This window comes from Plasmodium knowlesi, assembly GCF_000006355.2.
Source record: "Plasmodium knowlesi strain H genome assembly, chromosome: 6".
NCBI classification, from domain to species: domain Eukaryota; phylum Apicomplexa; class Aconoidasida; order Haemosporida; family Plasmodiidae; genus Plasmodium; species Plasmodium knowlesi.
The window spans coordinates 506519-534377 of NC_011907.2; the positions used below are offsets into that span (position 1 = coordinate 506519).

At 41.2% G+C, this 27859-nt stretch overlaps 7 protein-coding genes across 7 annotated transcripts; 3 read left to right on the forward strand and 4 right to left on the reverse strand.

The window, feature by feature from the left end:
• Positions 1 to 4178: 4178 nt before the first annotated feature.
• Positions 4179 to 5237, forward strand: PKNH_0611200 (40S ribosomal protein S2, putative; the record flags this gene model as incomplete). The annotated part of the gene is made up of 2 exons (XM_002261750.1): positions 4179 to 4244; positions 4509 to 5237. 2 exons carry the CDS (start codon positions 4179 to 4181, stop codon positions 5235 to 5237), a joined length of 795 nt encoding a protein of 264 aa, XP_002261786.1.
• Positions 5238 to 6758: 1521 nt separating this feature from the next.
• On the forward strand, positions 6759 to 7625 carry PKNH_0611300 (biotin--protein ligase 1, putative; the record flags this gene model as incomplete). Its single annotated transcript, XM_002261751.1, has 1 exon — positions 6759 to 7625. The coding sequence occupies one exon, from the start codon at positions 6759 to 6761 to the stop codon at positions 7623 to 7625; it is 867 nt and encodes a 288-aa protein (XP_002261787.1).
• A 963-nt stretch (positions 7626 to 8588) lies between these two features.
• PKNH_0611400 (conserved Plasmodium protein, unknown function) lies at positions 8589 to 13451 on the reverse strand (the record flags this gene model as incomplete). The annotated part of the gene is made up of 1 exon (XM_002261752.1): positions 8589 to 13451. One exon carries the CDS (start codon positions 13449 to 13451, stop codon positions 8589 to 8591), a length of 4863 nt encoding a protein of 1620 aa, XP_002261788.1.
• Positions 13452 to 15669: 2218 nt separating this feature from the next.
• PKNH_0611500 (U3 small nucleolar ribonucleoprotein MPP10, putative) lies at positions 15670 to 17913 on the reverse strand (the record flags this gene model as incomplete). Its single annotated transcript, XM_002261753.1, has 1 exon — positions 15670 to 17913. One exon carries the CDS (start codon positions 17911 to 17913, stop codon positions 15670 to 15672), a length of 2244 nt encoding a protein of 747 aa, XP_002261789.1.
• Positions 17914 to 19269: 1356 nt separating this feature from the next.
• On the forward strand, positions 19270 to 20943 carry PKNH_0611600 (uncharacterized protein; the record flags this gene model as incomplete). The annotated part of the gene is made up of 1 exon (XM_002261754.1): positions 19270 to 20943. The coding sequence occupies one exon, from the start codon at positions 19270 to 19272 to the stop codon at positions 20941 to 20943; it is 1674 nt and encodes a 557-aa protein (XP_002261790.1).
• Positions 20944 to 21915: 972 nt separating this feature from the next.
• Positions 21916 to 23890, reverse strand: PKNH_0611700 (merozoite capping protein 1, putative; the record flags this gene model as incomplete). Its single annotated transcript, XM_002261755.1, has 3 exons — positions 21916 to 23055; positions 23377 to 23618; positions 23881 to 23890. 3 exons carry the CDS (start codon positions 23888 to 23890, stop codon positions 21916 to 21918), a joined length of 1392 nt encoding a protein of 463 aa, XP_002261791.1.
• A 3196-nt stretch (positions 23891 to 27086) lies between these two features.
• Positions 27087 to 27853, reverse strand: PKNH_0611800 (DNA-directed RNA polymerase II subunit RPB7, putative; the record flags this gene model as incomplete). The annotated part of the gene is made up of 2 exons (XM_002261756.1): positions 27087 to 27371; positions 27605 to 27853. The coding sequence occupies 2 exons, from the start codon at positions 27851 to 27853 to the stop codon at positions 27087 to 27089; spliced, it is 534 nt and encodes a 177-aa protein (XP_002261792.1).
• Positions 27854 to 27859: the final 6 nt, after the last annotated feature.

Here is a 27859-nt window from a genome sequence, read left to right on the forward strand (position 1 = left end):
TTTTTTCTTTACTTTTTTTTTTTTTTTAACCTTCCGCAGTTGTTATAAAATGTAGATTTGTTCTTCACTAGGTAACCTCATTACTTAGAATAAAATTTTCTTTTTTTTTCTCTTCAATCCTGAACTAAAACGGTGCCCCTTTTTTTCTAAGCACGCAAAAAAAAAAAAAAAAAAAAAAAAAGTGATGTCGTTAGTGCTTGTTCACAAAAATAATTAGTGCACACCTTTCATTGGCGAGACGCATGCGCTAAGCACCCGCGCTAAATTGGCCGACCCGCACTTGGCTCCTTTTATTTTACGATTCCTACTTTTGCAACGGTCGCTAGGTTTAGGCGGAACCTCCTCTGACTTGTGCCCGGATAAATATGCTAGGCCCTGTTGGGTGAAGTGTAGGGATGTGCAAAGGGGAAAAAAATATTTGCGAGTTTGCCACTTGCCATTTTAGCATTTAACTATTTTCACGTTTTCTCATTTTTTTCTCCTTGGCCACTTTACGTTTTCCCCCTGATAAACCGCTTCAAACATCAGGTGCAAGCTCCTCGCGCAAGCACCGAACTGAGAGCCCCCGGGGACGCGCTCAGCGTGGCAGGAAAAAATACGCGAGTAGGTTCATTAAGAAGTACGGCTGCACGGAAGGAGAGAAAAAAAAAAAAAAAAAAAGCACGAAACAGAACGAACAAAATTAATCATACACTTAAGAGGAGGAGGTACCCAAAAATGTGCGCAAAAATGTGTTACATAAATATGCGCCCTTTGTTAACAGCGCGAGGAGGCTTCTAAACCGCGTAGTATTTTCTTCCCTCTTTTTGGGAGGAAAAAAACGCACACGTTATGTAAGGAAGCAAAGTAGAAAGGTGAACATCCGAGTAGATCAAAACAGACCTATGCGCAATCATATAATACCAAACGGAAAGAACTGAAAAGGTAAACTGAATGCGGAACAAATGGAGATGCAAACAGCCTTGTAGAACGGAAACCTCCTTTACAACAGATCGAAAGCGTTGCAATTTGGTAGTTCCTAAAGGGAGCGCAGAAAAAGATTAAAAACACACACTGGTCACATTTTGGGAAAATGTTATGACCAAGTCAGGAAAATTAAAAAAAAAAAAAAAAAAAAAAAAAAAAAAAAAATAGCTATTTACACACATTTGAGCAGGGTATGAACGATCCAGCTGTGCAAGGTAGAAAAAAAATATGACTTGTTCATATAAAAGGGGGAAATTCTTGTTAGCAACGCATGGAGAAAATCAGTTCGTGGATGGCAGTTTTTTGTCCCCTTTCCTTAACGCTCGAGTTGCTACCTTTCTAAGGAAACTTCGCGAGTAAATGTACTCCATCTGTTTCTGCCGTGCCACGTAGTGAGACATCCTAACAGGTTTGAAAATCGTACAAAGATGGGGGCTCACGAATGTTGATAATATGTGGACGCAAAAATGCGTTTACGAAAATGTAGGGTTCGTCAAACGTTGGTCGAACTTTTGAAGTGTGTATTTTTTTTGAACAAAAGACGAATTGGATAACTCGTGGTAAAAACAGTTGAAGGGAGATGCAAAATGGAAAAAAAAAAAAAAAAAAAAAAAAAAAAAAAAAATGCAGAACAGGAAGGTGTAAAGCGGCACATAAATATTCCCCCTGTCTGTGCGCACATGTCATACGTGCTGAATATCTGCTTCTGGAACAGTTTTTTTTTTTTTTTTTTTTTTTTTTTTTTTTTTTTTCCACAATGGCACCCTTGCATGTCTGGGCTCATACAATAAAGGGGAGCATCATATTCATCCCCCAATCTCAGATGAGTCCCAACTGGTCGTTTTAATTTTTACTGCGGAAGGAAACCGCCGACTGGCCAACCGGTCAACTAATTTGAACAAACCAGACACACTCCTCTACACCACGCGGGGGTCACATTATGGGAGACTTTACCATATCAGAGTCGTAAAAATATATGTGCATGCGTATACATATGTATATGTATCCATGCGCACATTCCGTGTCTGCACAAGGAACCAAACCTTTTCCAATTTGACCTCATCTGTTCACTTGTTACGATTCATACCGTTTTTGTTCATCATATTCATTCGCCCACATTGTGTGGAAGTGATGCAGTCAGGCAAATGCGGAATTTCCTTCTGCTGGAAAAGCGCCCCCTTCAATTTTACGACAAGAAAATTTGAAGAAAAAAGTGATATGCGTGATGTGCACACAACTGGGATGGAAATACAACAAGACCCTTTGGGACAATTTTCTGTACCACGCGTATTGCGCTACATCACTGTGATGAGCTTTACTGCTCTACAGCCCTTTGGGGAGAGGGGGGGGGGGAGTCTATAAATGTGATGAGTGCAGAACTGTTTGCCTCGCCGGGTGGGAAAGGAACCGTACGTTCCATTAACAAATCCTCTTCGCCGTTAAACGAATCAAAGAAATTGTAACATCACCCGAAACGGGATTTCCTCAGACAAAAATGGATCCTTCCTTTGCAACCCCCAACATCTACTTTGGCATTTCTAAAAACCTCCAAAATGGTGAACACAAATGTTGTGGCTATGAATTTTTTTTTTATTTTTTCCAATTTGGATCATACAGAAAAAGGGAACTTTTCCCATCCGTCCATCGCTTCTTTCTGCTAAATGTAGCTCCTTATAGAGGAATTTTTTTTTTTAATGCCATTTGACGCACTTAGGGGGTGCGACGAAAATGCGTTTTTACGCTGCCATGAGGAGAAACAAACAAACGGAGGAGTGGTTAACTGATTATACAAACAGGTAAGGGCGAATAGGAAAACGGAAGGGGTGGAACATATTTACCTGCGGAAAGGTTAAATTCTCTATGTACCTGTTCGGGCAGGAGTCCAAAGATAAAATAGCGGCAACACAGAGCGAAAGGTTTTTCTTATAAGGACAACAGGCAACACGTATCACGTATGTTCCTGAACATCGCAGTTAAAAAAAAAAAGAGGTAACCAAACAGGAGGAAAGTGAAGTGCTGGAAAATGAAACTGTGGAAGAGAAAGATATTTACGCAAGAATATTGCGATGTACAGAACGATGCACAAAATCTGGGGAGGAGAAAAAAAAAAAAAAAATGGCACAAGGATCACATGCCAAACACCATACAACGCGGCAGGTTGCACCCCTCAATTCCCCCGCGCAGGAAAAAAAAAAAAAAAAAAAGAAAAGAAAAAAGCGCAATTCAGGGGGAAAACACCCTTACGTTATTTTCTGCTGTATGTATTATGAGGCGTACATAAAACATATATGCGATAAGAATGGGACCCTAAGCCCTAAAGCACCACGCGTTTGTGAAGTTTACCTCGTTGCCATGATAAAGTGGAAGAGGGGGGAAGGTAATCTGTTAAGAAAAGCAAAAGCGCATACACAACAACGCGTACTGTTGCCATAATTGTCGTTGGAACGGGGACGGTGTGGCCGCATTTTTTTGGCCTATTCCTTTTTTACTTATGATTTGAGGAGAGTTTATTGCAACTTCTCTCTTTCTCATTTGGTTGATGGACCCCCAACGGTGAGAAAAAAAAAAAAAAAAAACCCTCTCCCCTCGGAACCTTGATCGTCCCCGATGGTATTTTTTTTTTTTTTCCACCCCCACAGTGCAGATATATAAATGAATATAATATATATATGATGATAATACCTATACGCGCGTCATATGCGCATTACACTTTGTAACCCCGTGAGGGATGGGTTAAGCATATAATTAACTGCATTGAAAACCGAATTGTGACATCCACCTCCATTTAAGTTCATGCCGCGCATAAAGGTTGAAAAGGAATGCAAAACGGAGTTCACTTCTTCTTTTCCACGCAAGCTCTGAACACGAGGCTTTTTTCCACGCCACAATTTTGCAAATACGAATTTTTGCAGATAAAAAAAAAAAAAAAAAAAAAAAAAAAAAAATTAAATCCTCATGATTTATGCAAAAAGAAGCATACATGAAAAGTATCAAATAAACGTTCTTATAGAAAAGAACTTTCTACCGCTTATTATATAGTGACAGGAAAAAAAAAAAAAAAAAAAAAAAAAAACGAAAGGTCAGCATATAACCCATATTTTTGTCACGCATAGTAAAAGTGAACAATTTAAACAACGCAACCCCAGGCTAGGATAATATTTATCACATCCCCATCTCCATATATAACTTTGTAAGAAAAAAAAAAAAAGAAAATGTCGACTAATAAGAAAGTACAATCCCCCAAGGAGGAGAGCATCGCGAAGATGCTCATCTGTAAGGTAAGCACTGGATGATACGCTACACTAGGGGAAGTAGTTCTCCCATAAAAGAAGAGAAGAGGGGGGCGGGGTGGCTTCGCAAATGTATATTATATCCCCTTCCATGGAGGTAGTTGGCTCCTTACGTCATGAGTCACGTTCCTCCCCCCCCGAACACCATAATAATATTGCATAACGTAGCCCCTTCTCAACGAAGATGTATATAAAGCGGAAGCATTTTACAAAGAACCACCTCTCACATGTATCCCCCTGCAACCCCTTCAGGTTCACATTGGAACGAAAAACCTCGAAAACAAAATGAAGAGGTACGTATACACCAGGGCCAAGGATGGCGTGCACATCCTCAACTTAGCCAAAACGTACGAGAAGCTCCAACTGGCCGCGAGAATTATTGTAGCCATTAATAACCCCGCAGATGTAGTGGTGGTGTCAGCCAGACCATTTGGAAGTAGAGCTGTTTTGAAATTCGCTCAGTACACAGGAGCACAGGCTATCGCAGGAAGATGGACCCCTGGTATGTTGACAAATCAAATTATCCAGAAGTTTACTGAACCCAGATTGTTAATTGTAACAGATCCAAGAACAGATGCACAACCGGTTAAAGAATCAGCCTATGCAAATATCCCCGTTATTGCTCTGTGCGATTCGGATTCTCCCCTAGAGCATGTAGATATTGCTATCCCATGTAATAATAAAGGAAAGGAATCTATTGCACTTATGTACTGGCTGTTGGCACAAGAAGTTCTATACCTCAAGGGAACCCTGCCAAGATCCAAGCCTTGGAATGTTATGGTAGACATGTTTTTGTGGAGAGACCCAGAACAGTTTGAACTGAAAAATTTAGCAATCGAGGAAACAGCCCCCGCTGCTCCTCACTTGACTGAGAACCAGTTTGCCACGGAGGCTCCATATGAGGAGTGGAACAAGAAGGAAGAATGGAATGACAATGCGAACGAGGAATGGAAAAACCCCATAGCCGCGGAGGAGTGGTAGAAGAGAAAGGATGTGTATCTGTGTAACCATCCCAGGGGGAGGGGGTCCCCGTTTAAGCAAGTATGTATAATTAGCGACTCTTCCCGACAACATTGCCAATACAACACCGGCGTTTGCATGCACGTGAATGCCATACATGGCAGATGGCCTTGAAACTCCAAAGAAGTCGCGCTCCAACGAAGTCACGCTTCAACCGAGAATATACCAGAACGCACAGTTGTGCCATCCATCTCTCTGCACATTTTTTCGGTTAATGTGCTTTATAATTTTTACCCACCTTTTATTTCCTTGTATTTTTCCCACGTGTAGCGTGCATCTTTTTTTTTTTTTTTTTTTTTTTAATTAACTACATATATATAAATCAACAATTTATATGTACCAATGTGTGGACATTTAAAAGGTATAATGGATAAAAAAAAAAATGATAGGTCCATGTGAAATCTACAAGTAGATTAATCACAGGATGATGGAAGAGTAGACATGTGGTGGTCTGCACTTTCTGTACCGATATGGTTCCTCTCCCCTCCCCACGGCTCTTCCAAATGTTCATTTCCAAACGGAGGGGGGGGAAAATCACCTTGCCGGTCAGATAGAAAAAAAAAAAAAAAAAAAGCGCTTTTCAAAATAACGCATAAAAAATCACCTTGCCGGTCAGGCAAAAAGAGGGGAAGAAAAATCATTCTCCAAAATGGCTAGTTTCCAAAATGACTAACCTCCAAAATGCCTAACCTCCAAATTAGCTAGGATTCCTTTCTACGTCATGCAGTTGAGTGGTCCAAACAAGACGCGACGAATCGTCCCCAACATGAGTGGCATCCAACACGTGTCGATGTATCCCCTCCCTTTTTCCTCTCAGTTGTGGAACCACAATTATTGTGTACAGTTAAGATGTGCTCGTTTGTGTCGCGTTCGTCCACTTTTCGCTAGTCTTACCTTACATCAAAAAAAAAAAAAAAAAAAAAAAAAAAAAAAAAATACAATACAATACAATACAATACAATACAATACAATAAAAAAATACAATAAAAAAGCAAAGTAGAAAGATAACGATGCAGAAAAGGAGCAAAATAAATAATTGTGCTCCGTATGTGGTTTTCCCCCGCGAGGGGAAAACAACGGCGTGCAACCACATAGGAAAAAAAATAAACAAGGCATGCATGCACGCAGGGAAAGCAGCGTGTATCAAAATTCAGAGAAAATGAAATCAAGGAAAATAAAAAAAAAAAAAAATTCAAAAAAATGTGCACGTAAGAATGCAGGCATGTAGAACCGTGGCGGACAAGTATGCGTAGTTCCACAAGGAGGCTATTTTCCGGAAGGCACTTTTCTTACACAAGGATTTTCCACACCTGTATGTCAACCGAATGTATTATTTTTAAGAAGGAAAAAAAAAAAAAAAAAAAAGGGAGGGAAAAGAAGAAGGTCACTGATTTCTCAATTTATAGTGAAAGATATCTGCAGAGAGGGAGAAGCGGTTAAATACGGAAAAGCAAATCTGAGAAGAGCACCCCCAGCATATGGATGATGGATCCCCCCCTCGCTTTCGAAAGGTGCTACCCTGATCTGGGTGCGCTGCGCCTGCACTTCGACGTGATGGACTCCACCCAGTTGTACTGCAAACGGAACATGGCACGCCTTCTACAAAATGGGATTTTACAAGACGAAGAAAACATGGTAGTGGTAACTTGCAACGAACAGACAAATGGAATCGGGACGAGAGACACGAAGAAGAAGCAAGACAGAGTATGGATATCGGAAAAAGGAAATATTTTTACTACCTTTGTTCTTCTGTGGAAAAGAGAAGACATAGAGAAGGTCAAGTACCTAGCACAAACCTCCACCGTGGCAGTGAGCAAAACATTGGAGTATTTCCATTTGGTAACAAAGATTAAGTGGATTAATGATGTACTCGTGAACGAAAAAAAAATAGCCGGTTGTCTTGTTAACTTATACTACCTAGATGATTTCCCCGCGTTGTTAAACCGTTACGTTTGTGTGATGATTGGCATAGGTATCAACATAACACTAACGGATAAGAATAACTTCCTACATAACAACTACACTTCTCTACACAAGGAATTACAAAGAGATTTTAACACCTCGCATCTAACCCCATCAGTAGAGGATGTTACGGAAAAGTTAATTTACAATTTGAATGCAGTATTGATCAAATTGAGAAAGGAGGGATTCTCTTCCTTCCTGGATTACATAACGCCCAGGCTCCTGTACAAAGACAGGAATGTTCTGGTCGATACAGATAATGAGTTGATAGATGGGTACCTCCAAGGGATGCTCCACGACGGCTCACTCTTACTTTTGCGTGGTAAAAACGAGCTCGTTCGCGTGAACACGGGGCATCTGCGCCTCTTCGACGGAAGCTCCGGCTGAGATTCGAAGTACGAAGTGAAAGTTGGAGCCAAATGTGGGAGTACGGGAATTGTCTTCTCCTTTTCGCCCGCACTAATGCACCTTCTGCAAGCCACAACACAGATATGCACTATACTAAGCATCATGCATTATTCTCTCTTTTTTTGTCTTTCCATTATCATTACTATTATAATTATCATTATCATTTTTTTTCTTTTTAACATGTATAAAAATAGCGTTGTATTTCATGTTAGCCAGAGTGAGCCTCCACTATCTCGTCGAAGCTTCTCCCCAGGGGGGTCACCCTTTCCGGGGAGTTTCCTTCGCTTCGAAGGAAGTAATACATCCTGGGGCATCAAGGAAGAGGCACTGATTCCTCCCCCCCTTCCAAAAATACCGATGTAGAGGCATGTGCACTTTTTTCAACACGCATAGAAGGGGTTATCACTTGGGGGCATATGTCGAAAGGGAAGGTAGGTACGCGTTGGTAGGGGGAGGGAATGTCACAAAACGGCGACGGTGCAGTGACAATGTAGCGACGGTGCAGTGACGGTGTAGCGACGGTGCAGTGACGGTGCAGTGACGGTGTAGCGACGGTGCAGTGACAATGTAGTGACGGTGCAGTGACAATGTAGCGACGGTGTAGTGACGGTGCAGTGGCAGTGTAGTGACGGATCTTCCGCCGCGCAATCATTTATAAGGTGTGTGCACGCTGTGCATGCACGCATCGGGGGATCATCAACAGGAAGGGGGGCACACCACAACTTCTGAATGAGTAAAAAAAAAAAAAAAAAAAGAAAAAAAAAAAAGGAGCTCCATCCCTGACCACCATTGATCACACTGTATTGAGAAATTTGATTTTAACAGGGGGGGGGGGAGAGGGACTATCATATGATAACATTTTTTTTTGGAGGTGTTCTTCCGGTTGGCACATTTTGCATCGTTTGAGGAACCGACTCATATAGGAGGGGGAGGGAGCCTATCCTATCCTCCTCCACACTGTTCGAATAATGGTTCTTCCAACGTGCTTCCTCCTGCAAGGGATTGTCCCTCTCTACTGGGTAGTTCCTTATTTAGTAACGTGTCGTAGGGTAGTTCCTTCTTTAGTAACGTGTCGTAGGGTAGCTCCTTCTTCGATAACTCGTCGTTGGGCATGTCATCGCATGGTAATGCGTCTTTAGTTATTTTAACAATTGTTTCCCCCCCTTTGGAGGGATCCTTTTCTAAAGGGCCTTCCTTCTTCTTCTTCATTTGGGGTGGACATTCCAACTGTGCAATGGGTTCAATAGAACCTCTCTGAACACTGCTTGCAACGGTGCCTTTGAAGAGGGTTCCTTCCTGAACACCCTGTGGTGTTTGAACAAAGTTTTGCCCACTATTACGCTGGAAGGGAGAGTACATGTCAATCATTTTATGTGTGTACATATTTTTTTTCATCATCTTATAGAACTTATTCCCGTGTGTTGATGTTGGATTGGTCTCTCTGTTGGTTCTGACATGTTGCAAATTTGTAATTTTCCCGTTCCAATTATTCACTCCTGTTTGTTTGTTCTGCCATTGGATTGTATTCGTGCGCATACTAGCCATGTGCATGTTGCTTGTGTGTCTCCTCTTAAAATTGGGGGCAACAATTTTCTTACAAGAGTCGCTTGTGGTGGGTTCAATGGGTGGAAACACACATTTGTGGGTTCTCCTGTTGCGCCTTGCATCGAGGGGAGAGGAGTTTGTAACACCTGTGGTAGATGCCGTGGCAATTATGGACGAAGAGGACGCCTTCTTCTCTTCTACCATTGTGCAAGTCGAAGTAGAGGTGTCTTCCTTGAAGTGAAAACTTCCATTTTTACTCCTCATGGAGGATATTACGTTGTTCAGAAACACCTCCTTGGGAGAATCCTTCCTTCGAATGTCGTGAATATCTACTGTGATGGATATGCTATCATTGTTCATGCAATTTTTTAAAACTCCCCATTTATTAAATCCAAACCAAGGTATCGTGGATAGATCATAGAAACAAAACTTCTTCTGGTACTCTCCACAAGTAACAGAAAAAAGGATATCACAGAATCCTGTGTAGGAGAAAAGAAGATCAAAGGAATTCTCCACCAGAATTTGCATTTCGTTGTCTATGTTTAAGAGGATAAAGAATTCATTAATCAAGGTATCTGTTTTGTATTCAGGAGATACAACGAAGTAGTTATCGCTTGAACAGAGTAAGGAAATCTTCTTTATGTTCCATTGAATTGTTAGAATGATTTTCTCCTCCCGTTCGATATGTTCATTTTCTTTTTTCCCTTGATCCTTTGTGTCTTTTTTTTCATACAAGGGAAGGATCTTCTCCTCTTGCAATTTTTCCTCCTCTCCTTCGACGAAATGCAATAAGGTATTCTCAGCGTCTTTCATCCCTTCTCTTTCATGCACACACACATGTTGATTGTTCTCCTCCTTCATAGGTTTCCAACTCTGCGTGCAGTCAGTGGTGATCCTCGTCATGCTACCACCAACGTGAGTATTCACTCCGCCAGTGTGATCCTCCACCTGTTTAGATTCCCCCCCGGAGGAGCCTGCACTTTTTTTAAAATTGTAGAAGAACGCATCAACGGATTCAAACATGTTGCTCTTCTCCCTAATTCTCGCATCGGTTGCTCTCAGGACAAAGTCACCGTGGAGAGGAGTTCTCCTATCGGAACCCCTACCAATTGAGTGCATTCGAGTGCAGGTACCCACTCCAAGACGAGTACTTTCATCGGGAGAGAACCTCCCCCTCTCGAAGTTCATCCTAAAACATTTCAATAAATTCATATTGCTATCTTTGAGTGTGCTTCTTGATTCAACAATGTTTGCAGTTCTCCTACCATAGGTTACTCTTGGTATCTCCTTCTCCATGTAAATGTCACCACAGTGCGTGTGTGTCTGTCCATTTGCTGAGAAACTCTTCTCTGCTTTCGAAATAGCCAAGGAATTATTACCCCATGGTTTATCCCCGCTGAGAGTAGATACAGTACCGTCACGATGGGTTTCCTTACTATGGTTCTCGCCTTGCCTATCATATTCTGTGCGATCATTTCTGGATGTTACATTTTCTAGGATCCCCTTTTCTTCATGGCGATAAGGGCTAGCAAATAACCTATCCGTATAGGTCAACTCTTTCTTCTTCACTTCATTTCTGTTGTCTGGAAAAATATCCATCTTCGGCTCGAATGCCCATGGATTTCCCCCCTTACTAGTATATAGAAAGGGGTCGTTAAATATCACACTTTCTTCCTCCTCAGTGGAAAGATAATTTTGTTTACAGGAAACCTTTTCCATTCTGTTACATGCGGATATGTCCTTACCGATGCAAGTATTACTAACTTTCTGATTCATCGGAATGTTTGGAGATATGGATGGGTACAAATTTATTTTGGTACTATCCAGCCTGGGAAGGCGCTCATTTCGACATGGCATCATTGGAGTAACGTTCGAAGGGAACGTGGTTCTCTTCCCAACACTTTCTTCCTCCTTGGGTTCGTAAAACATACCCTCATCTCTAAATATGTTTGTCGTCAACGCAGGGGTTCTTGTTAAGGGAGGCGTCATCATATTTGGCTCTCTTCTTTTGGATGTTAACTGGTTTGCTTCCCCCTTGTTGTGTGTGTCTTCCCATTGGCCACTTCTAAAAACATCGGAAGTATCCTGCTCGAACATATTTTCTATCTTTATGAAATTATTTTCATTTTTTCTATGTGTCTGTATATTGTGTGTACCCCTTCCCAAAGTGCTCTCTCCCCAGTGCATGTTTTCACAACGGATTAACTTCTGGGACTCCTTCTCTGTATGTCTTTGTGGGCTTAATATTTTATTTCCAAGCAAATAGGGTGAGTCCACTATTATGAATTCATTCAACTGGTACGTATCGGAACGGGGTAGTCTATCTTCTTTCTTTGTTCCTCTGGTGATTGGAAAATGGTCCATCATCCTTTGTGAGTTCTCCCGTCTGGTATCTTCCCCTTTTGGTGAGTCTCCTCCGATTTCCTCATCTCCCCCGTAAAGAGCAGAAACACGTGGGGTACACCCCAACAGATCACATATCTGCAGACCGAGCTTCTCCTCAGATTTCTGAACAAGAAATTTGTTCTCTCCTCGGGGGTATTCGTTTCTTCCTCTATCCGTTTTAAAATTACAAAAAGATTGCTCTCCTGTGGAAACCTCTCCCTGATTGAGGTGGCTACCTAATTGATTTCCAATGCAGGGATAATTTAGCTGTTCGTTTTGAAAGCCACTTGTGCTAAGATGTATCACTTCTTCACAGTGACTCTCTTCATTTAGGTTTCCCCTTAAACGCATCTTCACGTTTTCTTGTTTCCTTTTCAACCCATTGCTATCGTTCATATGGATTCCCTCCACGGGTGGAAAATCGAATGTGTTTTTTGGGGGCGCTCCTTCTGTGGTTGCCATTTGTGGATCCCCATAATTTAGAATGGTTGATTCTCCCTTGTGTATATCTCCTACTGAGGGGTATTCATACCATGGGTTCTTATCCCTGCCGCGGAGATAATTCACACCGTTCAGCCAAACGGTGTCTTCCTCCTCCCGTCCGTGCGGTTCATTCGGTTCATGCGCTTTACCCGATTCATGCGGTTCATTCGGTTCATGCGGTTCATTCGGTTCATTCGGTTCATGCGGTTCATGTTGCTGTTGGTACTGCACTGCGTCTTCTGCGACTGAACGAGCGGGTACACGACTTAAATTCATCTCCATCTGGGCTACCTCCCTCTCTCCATAAATCAGGGGATTATCTTCGTAACTCCTCATGTGGTTCAAGGAAAACAAATTTTCTCCTGCCTCCTCAGAGCACTCACCTCGGATAGATCCACTACTGCTACATCTACCACAATTGTTCGTTAAGGGGGGAATAAGTCTCCCTTTTTCGAATGCCTCCATTTCTTCTTCCTCCTCCGCATCTAAATTCACGCTGTAATAATGGGTTCCTTCCTTCTGGAAGAAACTTTTCACATGGGGATCATCTCCACCGATGTAGTGGTAGCCACTTCTGTCGTAAGCATCAGCAGGGGACATACCAACTGTATCAAAGGAGCACTCTCTTTTCTGCATATGGTTAAGCGTGGTTTCTTCACCTTTGTTTGGAAGACCAATGGAAAGGGGCTCACGTAGGAAGTACTTCCCTGGAGGGGTATCTCCACCAGATATGTCCCCCCCACCTGACACAGGAGCAAAGAAATTTGTATCGCCTTTTCCTAAACAAAAGGCAGTCTCGATATGTCCATGTGGTGGCATCCCTCGATTGAAAAAACTACATTGCCTCCATGAATCAAACTCATTAATGGGTTCATTCCCTTTGTTAAGCATTAGTGTGTCTTCTTCGTGGATCCCTTCCTGCAGCATTTGTAGTGAAGTTACACCGATGGGTAGTTGACATACTCTGTAGTCACTGTTGTATAGATTCAAAATGTTATTATGGATATCGGTGGCAGGTTCTGGATTCACAATTCTGTCTTGCATCGACTCAATCAAGTTAGGTTTGTCTCCTTCACTTGCACCCACTCCACTCTGGACATGCAGTGCGTTTATATTCTTCAATCTGCTACCCATTGTATCGTTTATCGACTCTAACAGACTTACCTCATTCGTCTTGATCATATCCAATGCGTCTATCCGATTGGTTCTTGTTCGGTTTGTTGAATTATCCTTTGAATCACTTCCCCACTGATTTGTGGAGAACTCTACCTGAGGTGTGTACATTTCGCGTTGTCCTTCTCTCACGTGTAACTCTTCCCGTGGCACTTCCCCCCGGTGCACGTTCTTCTCGGAGCTCAACTTGTTCTGTATCTCCTTTTTTGTTTTTTGCATCTCCCTTTTTAGTGCTTAGAAGGAGTGAAAAATTGTGCTAGATCGCGTACCTACCTACATATACGTGTGTATACCCACCAGTGTATCCGCACCCTTATCAAGTATGAGAATCCCTCGATCCGCGAGGCTTCACCAGCTAGCCCCCCCCTGACACAAACGGGGACCACTCCAACGAAGGTATTCAAACGAAGGTATTCAAACGAAGTGAGCAAGTCCAACCAGATTAAGGCACCCCCCAAAAAAATATATCACGCCTTAATCTGCCACTTCACCTGTGAGTACCAGTAGGTAGGTCTCTTTTGCAAGGTCCTCTCCCATTTTACCTCCAACCATTTTTTTTTCTTTTTTTTTTCGTTTCCCCTCAGTTCGAATGACTCTATGAAATACCGAGCCCGGGAAAATTGAACTGCCAAAGTTTTTGTTCGCTCTCGCACTTCTATGGTTGCCGTGACATCATGCGAAATGAGAAAAAAAAAAAAAATTCAGAACGAATGGAAAATAATGGCGGTGTTGTTGGGGACAGTTTCGGTTGCGACGCCGATGTTGGTGTATGCGTATGCCTCCCGTGTGGTACACACGTGTAGGAATGAATCCAAGGGAGAGTCACTCACAAACAATCACCATAATTTATAAGAAGGGAAAAAGAAAAATCATCAACAAGGAACCCCCACGTGTGGTGTAATTTCTCAGGGGCTAAAAAAAAAAAAAAAAAAAAAAAAAAAAAAAAAAAAAAAAAAAAAGTGTTGCCTTTCCTGGTGGTGGTGGTACACAGGTGGCACGTGTTTCTGCATGCGCACTTATGCGGGTCGACCTGTAGCTGTGCACTTGGCATGCGCATGTGGCGCCAAAATGAAAAATAGGTTGGTTGCTTTTCACCTGTACACTCATTTAAAAATGCAAGGAGTAAATTCCTTACCATTTTATCGCTTGTATTTTTTCTTGTACGTTGTTGCTACCAGGAGGATACAAGCAACGTCACAATGGAGCAGAAGTAGCAAAGCGGAAAACAACATGGGAATTACTTAAATGTGTAAGGAAAAAAAAAAAAAAAAAGAAATTTCCCTTGGCATGATGTTCTGTTCATCAATTGTTCCAGAGGTTGTAAGCTTATCAAGTTGCATGATCACATGTTCACTTTTTTTTTTTTTTTTTTTTTTTTTTCAACTTTTATATGAGAGCACCATCGGAAACGCGCACCGTAGAATGGTCCGACTGGGGGAGAATAAAAAAAGTGGCAAATTGATCAAGTGGCGAAGTTGCAGAAAGATAACATTATTATGATTAGTCAAAAATGAAAAAGTGCAACTGAATTTGCTTCGACCCCTTTCCATACAACAGATTAAAAAAAAAAAAAAAAAAAAAAAACACCTTGGTGTAAAAAGCCTTCACAAGGCTAACATGCCAAATTAAAAGTATACCACTTGTTCTGCCCCCTAGAAATGGGCAGGGAGGCAGGCCTCATAAGTGAATCACTCATCACATGTATTTTCATTCGCATCTCGAGTGTATGTCATGTGTGTCCCATTGGTATACTACCGATGAGTCAATAACCCTTAATTTGCCATTCCCAATGGAGAGATCAAGAAGTGCCCGCTCCCCTCCCACAGGCGCATCTACATGCTAATTATATGTCTTTTAAAAAGGAGCAAAAATATTTTTTTTTTTTTTTTTTTTTTGCCAAATGTATCCTTCCACAGAAGGAGAGAAATTCAAATAGGTGAGTAGCTTAATTCTCGATTGAGAAAATTATCTGTTCACGTCACTCCGCGCAGGGAGTACAAAAAAGGAAAAGTTTACGCCAAAAAAATGAGGCACATTTTCATTGAAGATGGGAGTACACTGGATAACAAAAAAAAAGCACCAACATTGACACTACTAATCTAACCACTTTGTGGAAAAAAAAAAAAAAAAAAAAAAAATTCACGAAGGGCAAAGTCGATGCAATCACGCAAACAAAAGCAAGGGAGACTTCTTCTCCAGGTTCACCTTCTAACGTGAGAGTATAGATAGGCATTGTTGTCATGCGGATGAGGAGCTATCAACTTTGCTGAAAGCTTTTCCCATCTTAATTTATGGGGAAGGAAGATGTACTAACTTAGTAGCAGTTCCGTTTGGGAAATGCCTTCACCTGATGTATTGGCTCGGCTGTGCCACGGGATGATGGCGGCGGGTGCGACACAAGGCACATGTGGGAATAAGCCGCATCGTGTTTACCACCCTACCCCTTCTGGCGCATACCTCCTTGGCCTCTCTTATCGCGGGCCTGCGCTTGGGAGATGGCCCCAGCGAAGTCGTAGCGACTGCGCCCTTTGCCGCTTAACTGGTCCTTGGAACCTACACCGTACTTGGCGGCGCTTTCCTTCTCCCCCTTGATTTTCTTATTTTTGCCACTGAGGTATTCATTCCTCTTTTTCAGTTCATTGATTCCCTTCCCACTTTGTCCAAACAGATGAAGTAACTTCTTCTTCCTCTTCACCTTGTTGGATTTTCTAATAGATTTTTTCTCCTTCTGGTGCATTTCCTCCAATTGTTTTATGTGTCCTGGTTGAAATAATTGTTCAGGTGCACTTCTGTCTTTCTCCGATAGAATAATAGGAATGGTCTCTTCGATATGGAGATTAGAGAACTTTTCATTTTTGTTCGATGGATTAAGTAGTGTTGGTTTGGGAAGGTAATAATCATTGCATAGCGAATCACAGAAGTGGATTATCTTCTTGTATAGGTTCATTAACTCCAACTTTTGCAAATTTATTTCTTTCTTTTCAGATGGATTATTTTTTATTTCTTCTTCATACTTTTTTGTATATTCATCTGCTAGACTGAGCTTACTTTTGTTGAAGTTCAGGTGATCGAAATTAACTTCGTCTTCTTTTCCATCTCTCTCTTTGGATTCATTCATCAGGAGATCCAAATCTTCTATTCGTTTTTTTTCTACATCATCGAACAACATATTCTGAATCCTCTGCTTCACCACCATTTCTATTTCATCATTCAGCAGGTTCCTGCGCTTGCTTTTGCTTAAAAGTTTTTTTCCTCCCTTGTGGGTTTCGGTTCCATCTGTCCCAAACGCACCTTCATTGAAAATTCCTCCTTCTTCTGCGTTCTCATCACTTTGTTCGTCGTCCTCCTCTCCAACAGTTTTACTTACATACGCATCATTCCCACCGGAACTTAATTTCGGTATATCAACGTTTAGATTAAGCAAACTGTTTTTCGGGCGATCGTGTGCAAACACCTCTCCGGTGAGAGACCAGTGCTTCTTCTCGATCAGTTCCTTCTCTATTTTCTCCTTGTCCATTTTGGAGTTGTCCTCCTCGTCCTCTGTTGCACCATCGCCATTTGCACCATCACCATTCGTACTATCGTCGTCTTCACCCCGGTGCAAACTGTCAAACTGATTTATTTCCTGAAGTTCACGCTCGATTTCTTCATCCTTCTCTTTTCGGCTACGTTGCTCTGGTCCGCGCCGTTCGCGGGGCTCCCCCCCCTCTGAGCTCCCAGTTTCCTCGTCATCCTCCACGTCGACTTCGTCGTCGTCATTATCATCGTTTCCATCATCTTCATCGTCTAGGTCGTCCTCATCCTCGTCATCCTCATCATTGTATTCGTCTTCTTCCTCCTCCTCATCAACATCATCTTCGTCATCATCCTCCTCTTCTTCATCATCATAATCATCTTCATCATCGTCGTTGTCGCTTCCGCCTCGATAGAAATCGTCGTACTTCAACTTGCGGCCCTCCTCGTAGTCGCAGTCGAATTCGTTAAGATCAACATCGTCACCGACCTCATTGCCGTCGCTATCTCCCTCGTCGGAACTCCTCCCCGATTGGCCACGTAACATTTTTTTCTCCTCCTCATCCAGAAATTGGTGCATTTCATCTTCATCGAAAAATTTGTCTTCCCCCGAAGCATCTCCTCCCTTCTGGTCAACCTCCCTGTTCTCCACGCTAAGGCTAGTAGCGTCGTTGAGTTCACATCCTTCTTCTGAAAATTTCACCTTTCTCTTTTTAGATGAAGCTCCCCTCACCTTCATCTTCACCCGATTCAAAGTGCGTTTCCTCTGACCCGTCTCTCCTGTGCTATCTTCCTCCTCATTGGAACTATCTTCCCCTTGGGTAGCACTTCCCAATTCACTATCCACCACCTCTCTTTCGTATTTCTCAAAAAAGGAAAGAAGGTTCTCCAACTTCTTCTCCTTTATGAGGCACTCGATGAATAGCCACAACTGCTCATAATCGAACCCAGAGTTAAGAATGGAAATTTCATTATCTTGGTCTTCACTGTAAAAATATTTTACGAGCATGTTTGAAAAGTATTCAATAATTTCTATAACATCCTTTTTTTTTTTTTCGCTAGTTGCCTTGTCCTCAGAGGACTTGCTCTCCACCTCCAGCGGTTCATCGGCTTGTCTGGCGAACTCATCGATGAGCTCCGCGTACCTCTTCACCTTCACCAGTTCCATGTTGTGTCATTCCACGATGGGGTATCGGTTCCTTTCTGGCGGGAAGAACCAGATGCGTGTTTTGCCGTTACTTCCCTAATTATTATTACCTATGATGAAGAGGATGCTGCTGATTAAATGGGGGTGATAAGAAAATCCCAGATCACAACTTCTCTGCCACCGGTTTTACTATTCTCCCTTCGGTTGGACTGACAACACGAGGATAGTCCCTGAAGAATGCAAAGTGGCAAGGACGAATCTTGGCGAAATAAAATAAAAACGTTCAAGGGGTGGTCGTCACGCGGAGAGGTTGTCGCGGATAAAAAATGACAACTTGGCCACTCGACCTACTCCCCCCCCTCGATCTGCCTTCTCAATCGATTTTCCGCCCAGTTGACGTTACATTCACGTCTCTCCTGAGACTGCGATTCATCCATTAAAGGGGAGGATGCAGTACAATGTCGCAGGAAAAAATATATATATATATATATATTGGAGTAATAAAAAGAGGCGGCAAAAAATAGCAAACAAGTAGAAAAAAAAAATAAAATAAAATAAAATAAATAAAATAACCAACGCAACGTCAAATGATAACAAATAACATGCCAAAATTTACGGTCCCAATTTGTGCCAGAAAATAACGTCAACAGGGACGCCAAAAAAACGCGCTATTCACCAGAAAAAGCTTGTTCCTTCACGGTAGGCTTTTTTTTCCACTTTACAGCTACCCCTACTATGGGAAAAAAAAAAAAAAAACTGGTAGCACCAAAAAAAAAAAAAAAAAAAAAAAAAAAAAAAAAGAAGCTACAGTACAGCGGCGCCGCAAACGGCTCTTGGCTGCATTCCCGGCGCGGCGCCTCTCTTCCGACCTGTGCCCAAGGAGTCCCCGATGAACCCATTTAGAGAATGGGACAAACAAGTAGATCACACGCTTGCCATGGTATTTTATGCCACTTCTTATTGATATATATATATATATATATATATTTTTATTTCATTTATTATTTTTTTTTCGACGATAAGTCCACCCCAAATGATGCATAATGGAAAAATTGGGAAAACGTATAAGTGGCGGGGCATGGGGAATAAATAACCTCGACCACCCCTCAGAGGTTGATAATAAAGTAGCATAGAAAAAAAAAAAAAAAAAAAAAAAAAAAAAAGATGCCACTTTGATCAGGAGTAATGGTCGAATTCACCACGTAAGAAGGAATGTTCCTTTTTCTTTCCTTTAATAAGTGTATGGCCCTGCTCACGGCGTTGCCTAACCACAGATGAAGTTGTGTAGAGGGCCCAATTGAAATGTGCATAGATGCACTGGAGAGTAGGAAAAAACACGTGGCCGCCCTTCTGTGAATGATGACTGCTTTCCGTAGGATGCTACTATCCAGACGCGGGGGCGTACGCGGCATGGCCGCCATGAGAGGGTTCAAGTTTGACAAACTTGGGGAGAGTCAAAGTCTAAGTGCACAGGAGGTGGACCATCTGGACCGAGTAAGTATGGTATCCTTAAAAACATTAAAAATACCTGAACAAGTCAGGCAAAAACTACACAACTTGGCAAAACAATTTGTGAAGAAAAAGGATCTGGAAAAATTGGGAAGGTATGTAATGCAAAAGGTAACAAGCAGGAACTGTGTGGAGCTACCTCGAATTCTACCCTCAAAATTGTTGAATCAACTGCAGGAGGACGAAGAGGAAGAAGCTTATGGAGGAGAGGAAAAAAAAAAAAAAAAAGGAAGGAATAAATTAAATAGCCTGCTTGAAAAAAAATCCTACCAATGTTTGAAGCACCATTTGGGAGAGTATCAGAACAAGTGGAAAGACATAGAGCAAATGGCATTGGCACACGCGGAGGATGCAAGACATATAGGAAGGAAGGATTCCCCCACGAGGATGACATTCTTCCCTGAGTCGTCCATCGCATATACACTTCACAATTTTAATTCCCACTATGGCGTTCTGTATAGAATTTTGCACGAGATTAGGACCCGGGTCCCAAATTTTATTCCGAAAAAAGTGCTGACCTATTCAGGCGTACCCGCGGTAGCCGTAGTAGCGGTGAATGAGTTGTATCCCAGTGGGGACAGCAAAAACAATCAAGACATTCATGAGAGTAACAAAATCGACATCGTGGCCGTGGAGTCTTCCGACTCGTTCGAATCCATTTCAAAATATCTGACGGAACGCATCCCCAACGTCATATACCAGATGAACCTGTACAGAAACATGGAAAGGTATAACCTCGTAATCACATCACACATGCTCCTAAGCCTCTATGATTACAACGCAAGAAATCTCTACATAAAAAACATGTGGTCTAGGTTGTCCACCGGAGGCATCCTCATCATAGTAGAAAGTGGCACCCCTACTGGATTCAGGATGATCCATTCCATAAGGGAGCTTTTCATAACCGAATTGAAGTACGACAAATTTCATTTTCTCGCTCCATGTCCTCATGAAAGCATTTGCCCATTAGCTTTAACAGGCAAAGACTGGTGCCACTTCTCGCAAAGGACACATAGGCTATCTCACCATATCTACTGTAAAGGTAGTCGAGCCAAAAATGTAGATGAATTAAAATATTCGTACCTTGTCATTCGTAAAGGGGAGGGCCCCAGAACTATGTACAAATCTGAAGGAGATGCCTTGACCCCAGAGGAGAAATCCTTTTTCTGGCCACGTGTCATCCTTCCTACCATTAAATCGGGAAAGCATGTCCTAATAGATGTATGTTCCAGACCACAGAACTTTGAACGACTTGTCGTTACAAAAAGTTCATCCCTCATACCTAATTTACGAACAAAAGATGGCGCCATCCTTAAGGGCTATGGATACAAAAACGCTAGGAAGTTACTCTGGGGTGACCTCTTCCGCTTCACCAAGAGGATTAGTCGACCTGATGCCAGACTGTACACCCCAGAGACTACTAAGCAACACTTCTATCGACTCTACAATAGGCAGAAACGTCGACAAAATGTGATGCATGCTGTAGACCGTGAGTCATGTGAACACTTCGAATCACGCACTGTGCAGTTCTATGGTTCCTAAGGAATGACATACTCTATCCATTTGAATTCCTTGAGAAAATTCCTGCTACACGCACTACTATTGGCTCAATAAAAATTTAATGCTCAAAAAAAAGTTTCTATTTCGAAAAAACAAAAAAAGTTTTTAACTTGTCTTCTTACTGATTGATCATGCATTCTTCCGCGTCGTCTTTTTTTTTTTTTTTTTTTTTTTTTTTTTTTTTTTTTTTTTTTTTTTTTTTTTTTTTTTTTTTTTTTTTTTTTTTTTTTTTTTTTTTTTTTACCAATGGGGAGGAAAATGCCCATGTTACAACATCCATGGGTGTACAACAAAAAGGTTAAAAAAAAAAAAAAAAAAAAAAAAAAAATATATATATATATATATATATATATAATAGAATAACGTGGACACGCGTCTTCTGGGGGTCTTTAAAAAAAAAAAAAATGGACACCGCGTGAAATTACACAAGGTTAGACTTTTTTTTTCTATTTTTTTTTTTTTTTATTTTTTGTGCGCCAACACAGCGCAAGTGCAGTGCGTATACATAAAGCTATGCTACCGCCATGCAATATATGCGTACTTACACTGCACGAACTATATACTACATGAAACATACGCTATATACCTACACGCCTGCATGTAGACGCTTAAAAAAAAAATTAAAACAAAAATACGTAGAAAAAAAATTGCGAGAAAAAAATAAATAAAAAAATAAGTATGCGCCCGAGTGGGGGTAGTATTGTATTTAAACATATCGGCACATATTTACTTATACCTGCAAGACGCCTCAAACACAAGTGGTTATTTGTGCATAGGAGTAAACGCGACACAGGGTATTGTTGCCGAAGTTGACACACTCCATGAGAGAGTGCTTGTCTCTATATCCTTTGTCCTGGCCATCTTATCAGGCCAATGAGTCATCTATGCTTACGGACGAACTCCCTCTTTTGGAGTAGGAGATTAATCCCTTTGATGATATTTTTTTCCATTTGTTCACTTCTTCTTAATCACCTTCTTCATGTTTTTATTGCTCTTCACGTTGCTCTTGCTCATGTTTGCATTTTTGTTTTTACTTCCCCCGGCATTGTTGCTCTTCTTAGACACCTGCACCTTCTTCTTATCAATTTTCTTGTTGGCAACTTTCTTATTGTTCTCCTTTCCCTTAACGTTTTTCTTTCCACCCGCCTTGTTCATATTATTGTTCATAGATTTTTTATTTGCATTCGCATTTCCACCTTTGGCTTTCATTTTTCCCTTCTGGTCATTCTTTCCTCCGGCTCCTTTCTGTTTATCCTTGCTGTTGATATTTTTCTTGTTCATATTTTTATTGCCCTTATTGTTATTTTTGTTGTTCTTTGATGTGTTATTCTTCACGTTTTTATTGTTTTTGTTTTTTTTGTTTTCCTTCTTTACATTTCCGCCTGAGCCTCCTTTTTTCGTGTTTCCAATTTTGCCTTTCACAAGTTTATTTTTAGATGTCACCTTTCCATTCTTCTTCTGTTGTTGTGCTTTGTTGTTCACTTTTTTTTTTATTTCCTTTTTCACACTCATTCCTTTTTTTGCCGCTTTGCTATTTTTGCTTACTGCATTATTGTTTTTCTTGGCGCTTTTCTTTTTGCTCTTTACAACATTTCCTCCAGCCGAAGCACCACTTTTGGATTTCTTCGATGCGGATGAAAAAGAAACAGTCTTCACTTTGCCATTTTCATTATTCTTTTCTTCCCCTTCAGGACCGTTATTTTCTCCTCCTTCTTCTTCATTACCTTCTGTTCCTTCCACTTTGGTATCTCCTTCCTCTCCCTCCTCATTACCCTCTTCCTTCACATCTCCATTAGCGTTTACACCTTCCGTATCATTTTCAGCTGCATCTTCTTCCTCTCCATCTGCCTTGGCGTCCGTCTCCACCTCGTCTTCTTCCTTCTCTCCTTTAGTGATAAAATTCAAAACGTTCTCCGCGGACAACCCTGGCTTCACTCCCTTTTTAAAATACGACACAACAGAGTCATTCTTAATTACAACATGTGATCGGGCAATTCGCTCGTCCTCCTTCAGAAATCCCATTAGTTTCAGAACATTCTTCTCCACGTCGCAGAGCAGTCCAAACGGTAGTTCCAACTTTTCCTTCCATTTTAGCTGCACGAACGGTAAAACAAGGGGGAGGGGAAAAAAAAAAAAAAAAAAAAAAAAAATGAAAACAGTGTGTTAAATTATGGTGTCCATATTAATGGGACGCATGCATGCCATGTCATCGCATCAATCAAGTTCTCATACGAATAGGCGAGTCAAAACCCCTTCCTCATTCACAACGAGAAAGACACGTGCGATCTACACGCAAATGCAAAAAAGACACCACCGATTGCCAACCAAAGGAAAAAAAGACAAGAACATCATTCGCTTAAGCGGGACTAAACTTTGTTCACTCGTGTCTTCCCCCATCCCCTGGACGTGCCATACCTGTGCATCAGCTGAATCAGCGGATAATCCATACACGGCATAGTTATTGGATGTGAATTCCTCAAACTTCTCCTTAAACAACTTGGCCTGTTCTGTACATCCTGGTGTGTCTGCTTTAGGATACACGAAAATTACCACTCCATTGAGTTCCTTGTTCTTTTCGATTTCTCCCTGAAGGGTAGTCTGCTCGTTGTTCTCGTTCAACAGTTCAGCATTCAGGATTTCATCCGTCAATTTGGTGTCTGCACGGGGAGAAAGAAGAAGTGAAGGCAACCCATGCGAAGGAAAAACGAACGAATAACGCGCGAGACAGAATCCCATATAGGGGCACTGGCCTCTCCGCACGGTCTTGCACCCACTCTCTGTGATTGTCGTACACACAGGGAGAAGCGGTAGACTTAGACATAAACGGATCGCACAGATGGTACAGACACACACCACTGTCAAGTGTATTTGCAATCATCTTGCCGGTGGAAGTTTCAACTGATGAATGTGAAAACTTACCTTCCATCATTTTGATCAACGATGCGAATGATTATTGGCAAAAAAAAAAAAAAAAAAAAAAAAAAAAAATTATACAAAATGGCTATTTAGAAAAAAAAAAAAAAAAACTTGTCACTAAATGGTTGCTAAAATTTCCGCCAACTTCTCATGAGTAAAACATGTGTCACTAAAAATTTGTTAACACTTGGTACACATAGTGGTGTGCTAATTGAAATGTATAAAAAAAAAAAAAAGAAAGAAGAAAAAATGAACTAAAGAAACGCTTTGCTACTTTTGTTTGTTTTTTTTTTTTTTTCGTTCAAAAAATGGATGTGGAAAAGTGGGGAAAAGGAAAATGGGGCGAACAAATTTGAATACTAAATATAAAAATTGGCGAATGAGGAAAAAAGGAAAAAAAATTCAAAACTAAGTGTAGCTGAAATAGGAACAGGTTAGTCAACAAAATGAACAAAAAGTGAGCAGTGAACAAAAACGCATGAAGAAAAATGATTAACAAAAACTAAGTGAACGAACAATGAATGAAGGAAAAATGAATGAAGGAAAAATGAATGAACAAAAATGCAGTGAACAAAAAACTAAGTAAACAAAAAAATGTACAATTAACGGTGAACAAAAAACGTACCACCCGTAATGGCAAACATAATGCTAATGATGATAACCATGTACGCAGAATGAACGCAAAATGCATTAACGACGAGCGAAACAAAAACTGGAACAGAAAAGTGTTTGTTCCAACTTTTTTTTTTTTTTTTTTTTTTTTTTGTGCGTATGTGCACATCCACACGGACGTGAGCGCAAAAAGGCAGACGCGCAAATGCGAGTGGAAACGTGTACACGCGAGGGAGCGTGAAAAATGCAAAACAATTTCACCTGCAATCGGCAAGGTTAATTATATATAATTCAACACCAACTTTTGTCATACTTTGTGTTATATATATATATTCATTCACTACAACCTTCCTGGTTTTGTACACTTGTTATTTTTCGGTGAGTGAGTCGTTTGCTATGAATCGTCTGGGAATCGTCACAAACAGTTCGTCATTGAGTTTTTTCGGGATGGTCGCAATTGTTCGTAATTGCGAGTACTTGTACCCGGTTTGTTCATCAAGATGCGCCACGAACCGGAGGACAAATCGCTTACAGTTGCTCTCACTCGGCAGTGCCACTCCAACCAAATTGCTTTTTTCACAAAATCTTCATCCCAATTGGCTTGATTTTACTTTATCTCATCATTCAGCACCAGTTTAAATTGAGTCAAGGTTGGAAAAAAAAAAAAAAAAAAAAAAAAAAAAGCGAACTTCACACGGTGTAAAATAAAAAAAAAATATATATATTTTTTTTTTTTTTTCGGAAAGGCAAAACTACCTTAATGCACGTATTTCATTCTTCCAAGTGAACAGTATGTTTATTGTCTTTTTTAACGCTTCATTTTTTTTTTTTAACCTTCCCCCGGCAAACACACACATATAAATATGCCCCTATGTTTTGCGAATACACACACGGGAGTGTGTACGCTTCCTACGCACTTTTATGTGTGTACACCTGAAACAATGAACCAATGGGAGAGCGACCAATTGATGACTGGGAGCTGATGTGTAAACCACTGGTGAATACCCACCCACGAATGAGCACCACCGAACTAGTGTGCGCACGTTTATCCCTCTCAGGTTGGTCTCCCATTTTTGTATACCTAGTTTGCTGCATTTTCTCCCCCGCCAAAGTTTGCCCATCAGACTTTTTCTGCACACGTGCTTTACTACCTCCTTTGCATTATCGCTTGGTGATACACTTTTGCATTACTCTTCTGTGATGTCCCTTCATGTTACTCTCTTTTTGCTCTGCCCAACCGAATAACTCGTGGAGGAAAGTAGAGAAATTTAATTTAACTCCGCCTTCCGCCAACTCTACGACTTACAACCTCGTCGCGCGGCACCTCTCCGGCCCATGAAAGGGCCTAGTCCATTCACTCTTTCTCCAATCCCTGCGCACCATGCACGTGCACTGCGATAGCAGTGCATAACTTCGCATAACTTTGCATCACTCCTCGTAACTTCTCTAACGGCCAATGGCACATGCACACACTCGCGCATACAGGTGCATACCGCCGAGCGCTTTCCAACATGCGAATACGTGCACACTGTTCAAGGTGAATGATTTTCAAGGGTCTGCACACACACATTCCTTTGTGGCCCCTTCACAAAATATATTTCCCCATCAGCTTCTCTTTGCTCTTCTCTCAAAATTTTTTTTTTTTTTCTTAATTCACCAAATTAATTTAATACACACTCTTCCCAGGAACGCATAGTTCAATGGGGCGCAGCCGATGGAGTCACCAAAACTTCCAACATAAAACAAAGGGTTCCCTCAACATAACTGGCTACTTTCGACAGTTCGCTACATCGACACGATTATTCTCACTTGGTAATTAGGTTACTCGCATTGTGAAAAGGAAAAAAAAAAAAAAATAAATAAAAATAATGAAATAATCATACATTGGAGTTTCCCTCCATATTTGCTCACTACTTTGCCTTTATGATGCACGTAGCACAAATGTGTACAGAAGGATATTTCCTTTCTTGCACACAAATGTGTGTACCTTCCTGATTGCATTTTTCACCTCGTAGGAAAAAAAAAAAAAAAAAAAAAAAATAGCTAGCTCTCTGATTGGCTAGCTAAAACGGTTTTATGGCTCACTGTAGAGGGGGGAAAAATTGCAAAAGCATCCTTCTCGAAACTTCGTACTAGTCTATGGCTGTTTGGTCATCAGCGCATGTTGGTATTCCCCCCCCAATTGGAAAGTGTCACCTCCGTTAGGTGATGTGGCAACCACGGAGAGAAACAAAAAAGGAAGCCACTTACACGTTTGGCCTATGGTGTGAAGACACATGGCGCGAGGATAACACCGATCACTTGTCGCCTTTCTCGACGTAACCAATGTTTTACAACTACCACGTCCAACTGAGTGAGTGTCCATAAGTTTCAAATAAAAGGTTTCCTCCATGTCTCCTTTCCGTAGAAACAAATGCGCAAAAAAAAAAAAAAAAAATGCCTTTTTCATGCAAATGGGGAGGAGTCAACAAAAAATCACTTCTCCCCTCGCAGATTTATATAACTACGTAGAATGTATGTTCATCCATATGGACACATTTTTAATTAAAAAAATTGAAAAAAAAAAAAAAAAAAAAAAAAATTGGCCCTATCCTCTATCACATAACATGCAAAGTGTTCGATTCGATACATCCCAAGTACTCATTGTTAATGGTAGCAATTGCAAACATGTTGGATAAATCGTAGCGAATACCTTGGAGTTTTATCCTCACTGTTGTCTGCGGTTTTATGTTATAAACTCCTGAGGAAAAGCAGGGGTAGTGGGAATCCTCCGAGTATTCGAAGTACTTGGGAATGGCTGTTCTCGATATGAAAATTTTGAGTGGGCCTGCCTGAGCGAAGAAGCCCAGTTTGTTTACGTCCGTGACAACTGCGTCGAGTACCTACAATGGGGCAATGAAGGAAAAAGAGAAGAAAAAAAAAAAAGAAGAAAAAAAAAAAAAAAAAAAAAAAAAAAAGGTTAGAAGGGGAGCATGTAGTATATGCTGTGTACACCTATCGGTTGAATGAACTCAATCTACCCATGTATAAGGAGGAAGGTCACAGGACTAATATTTCCCGATCAACGTCGTCCAACCATATGGATGCCTTCCACGGGGAAAGAGCAGTCACCTACCTCGTCCTTAAAAGGCTTGAAGACGATGGCCTGGTATTTAACCTTCACAACGATCATGCTCGTCCCGTCCTGTACACGTCCAGGTTCACAATGTATTATACGGATGACGCAAATAATGTACCCATACTTGGCATTGCATTGACCTTCTACACTGTTCCGTAGCATATCTTCTATGAACTGCTGATACCTCGGGCCCAGCTGACTTGGCTTTATTATTACATTTTTCCATTCCTCTATTACGAAGTACATTGTAAC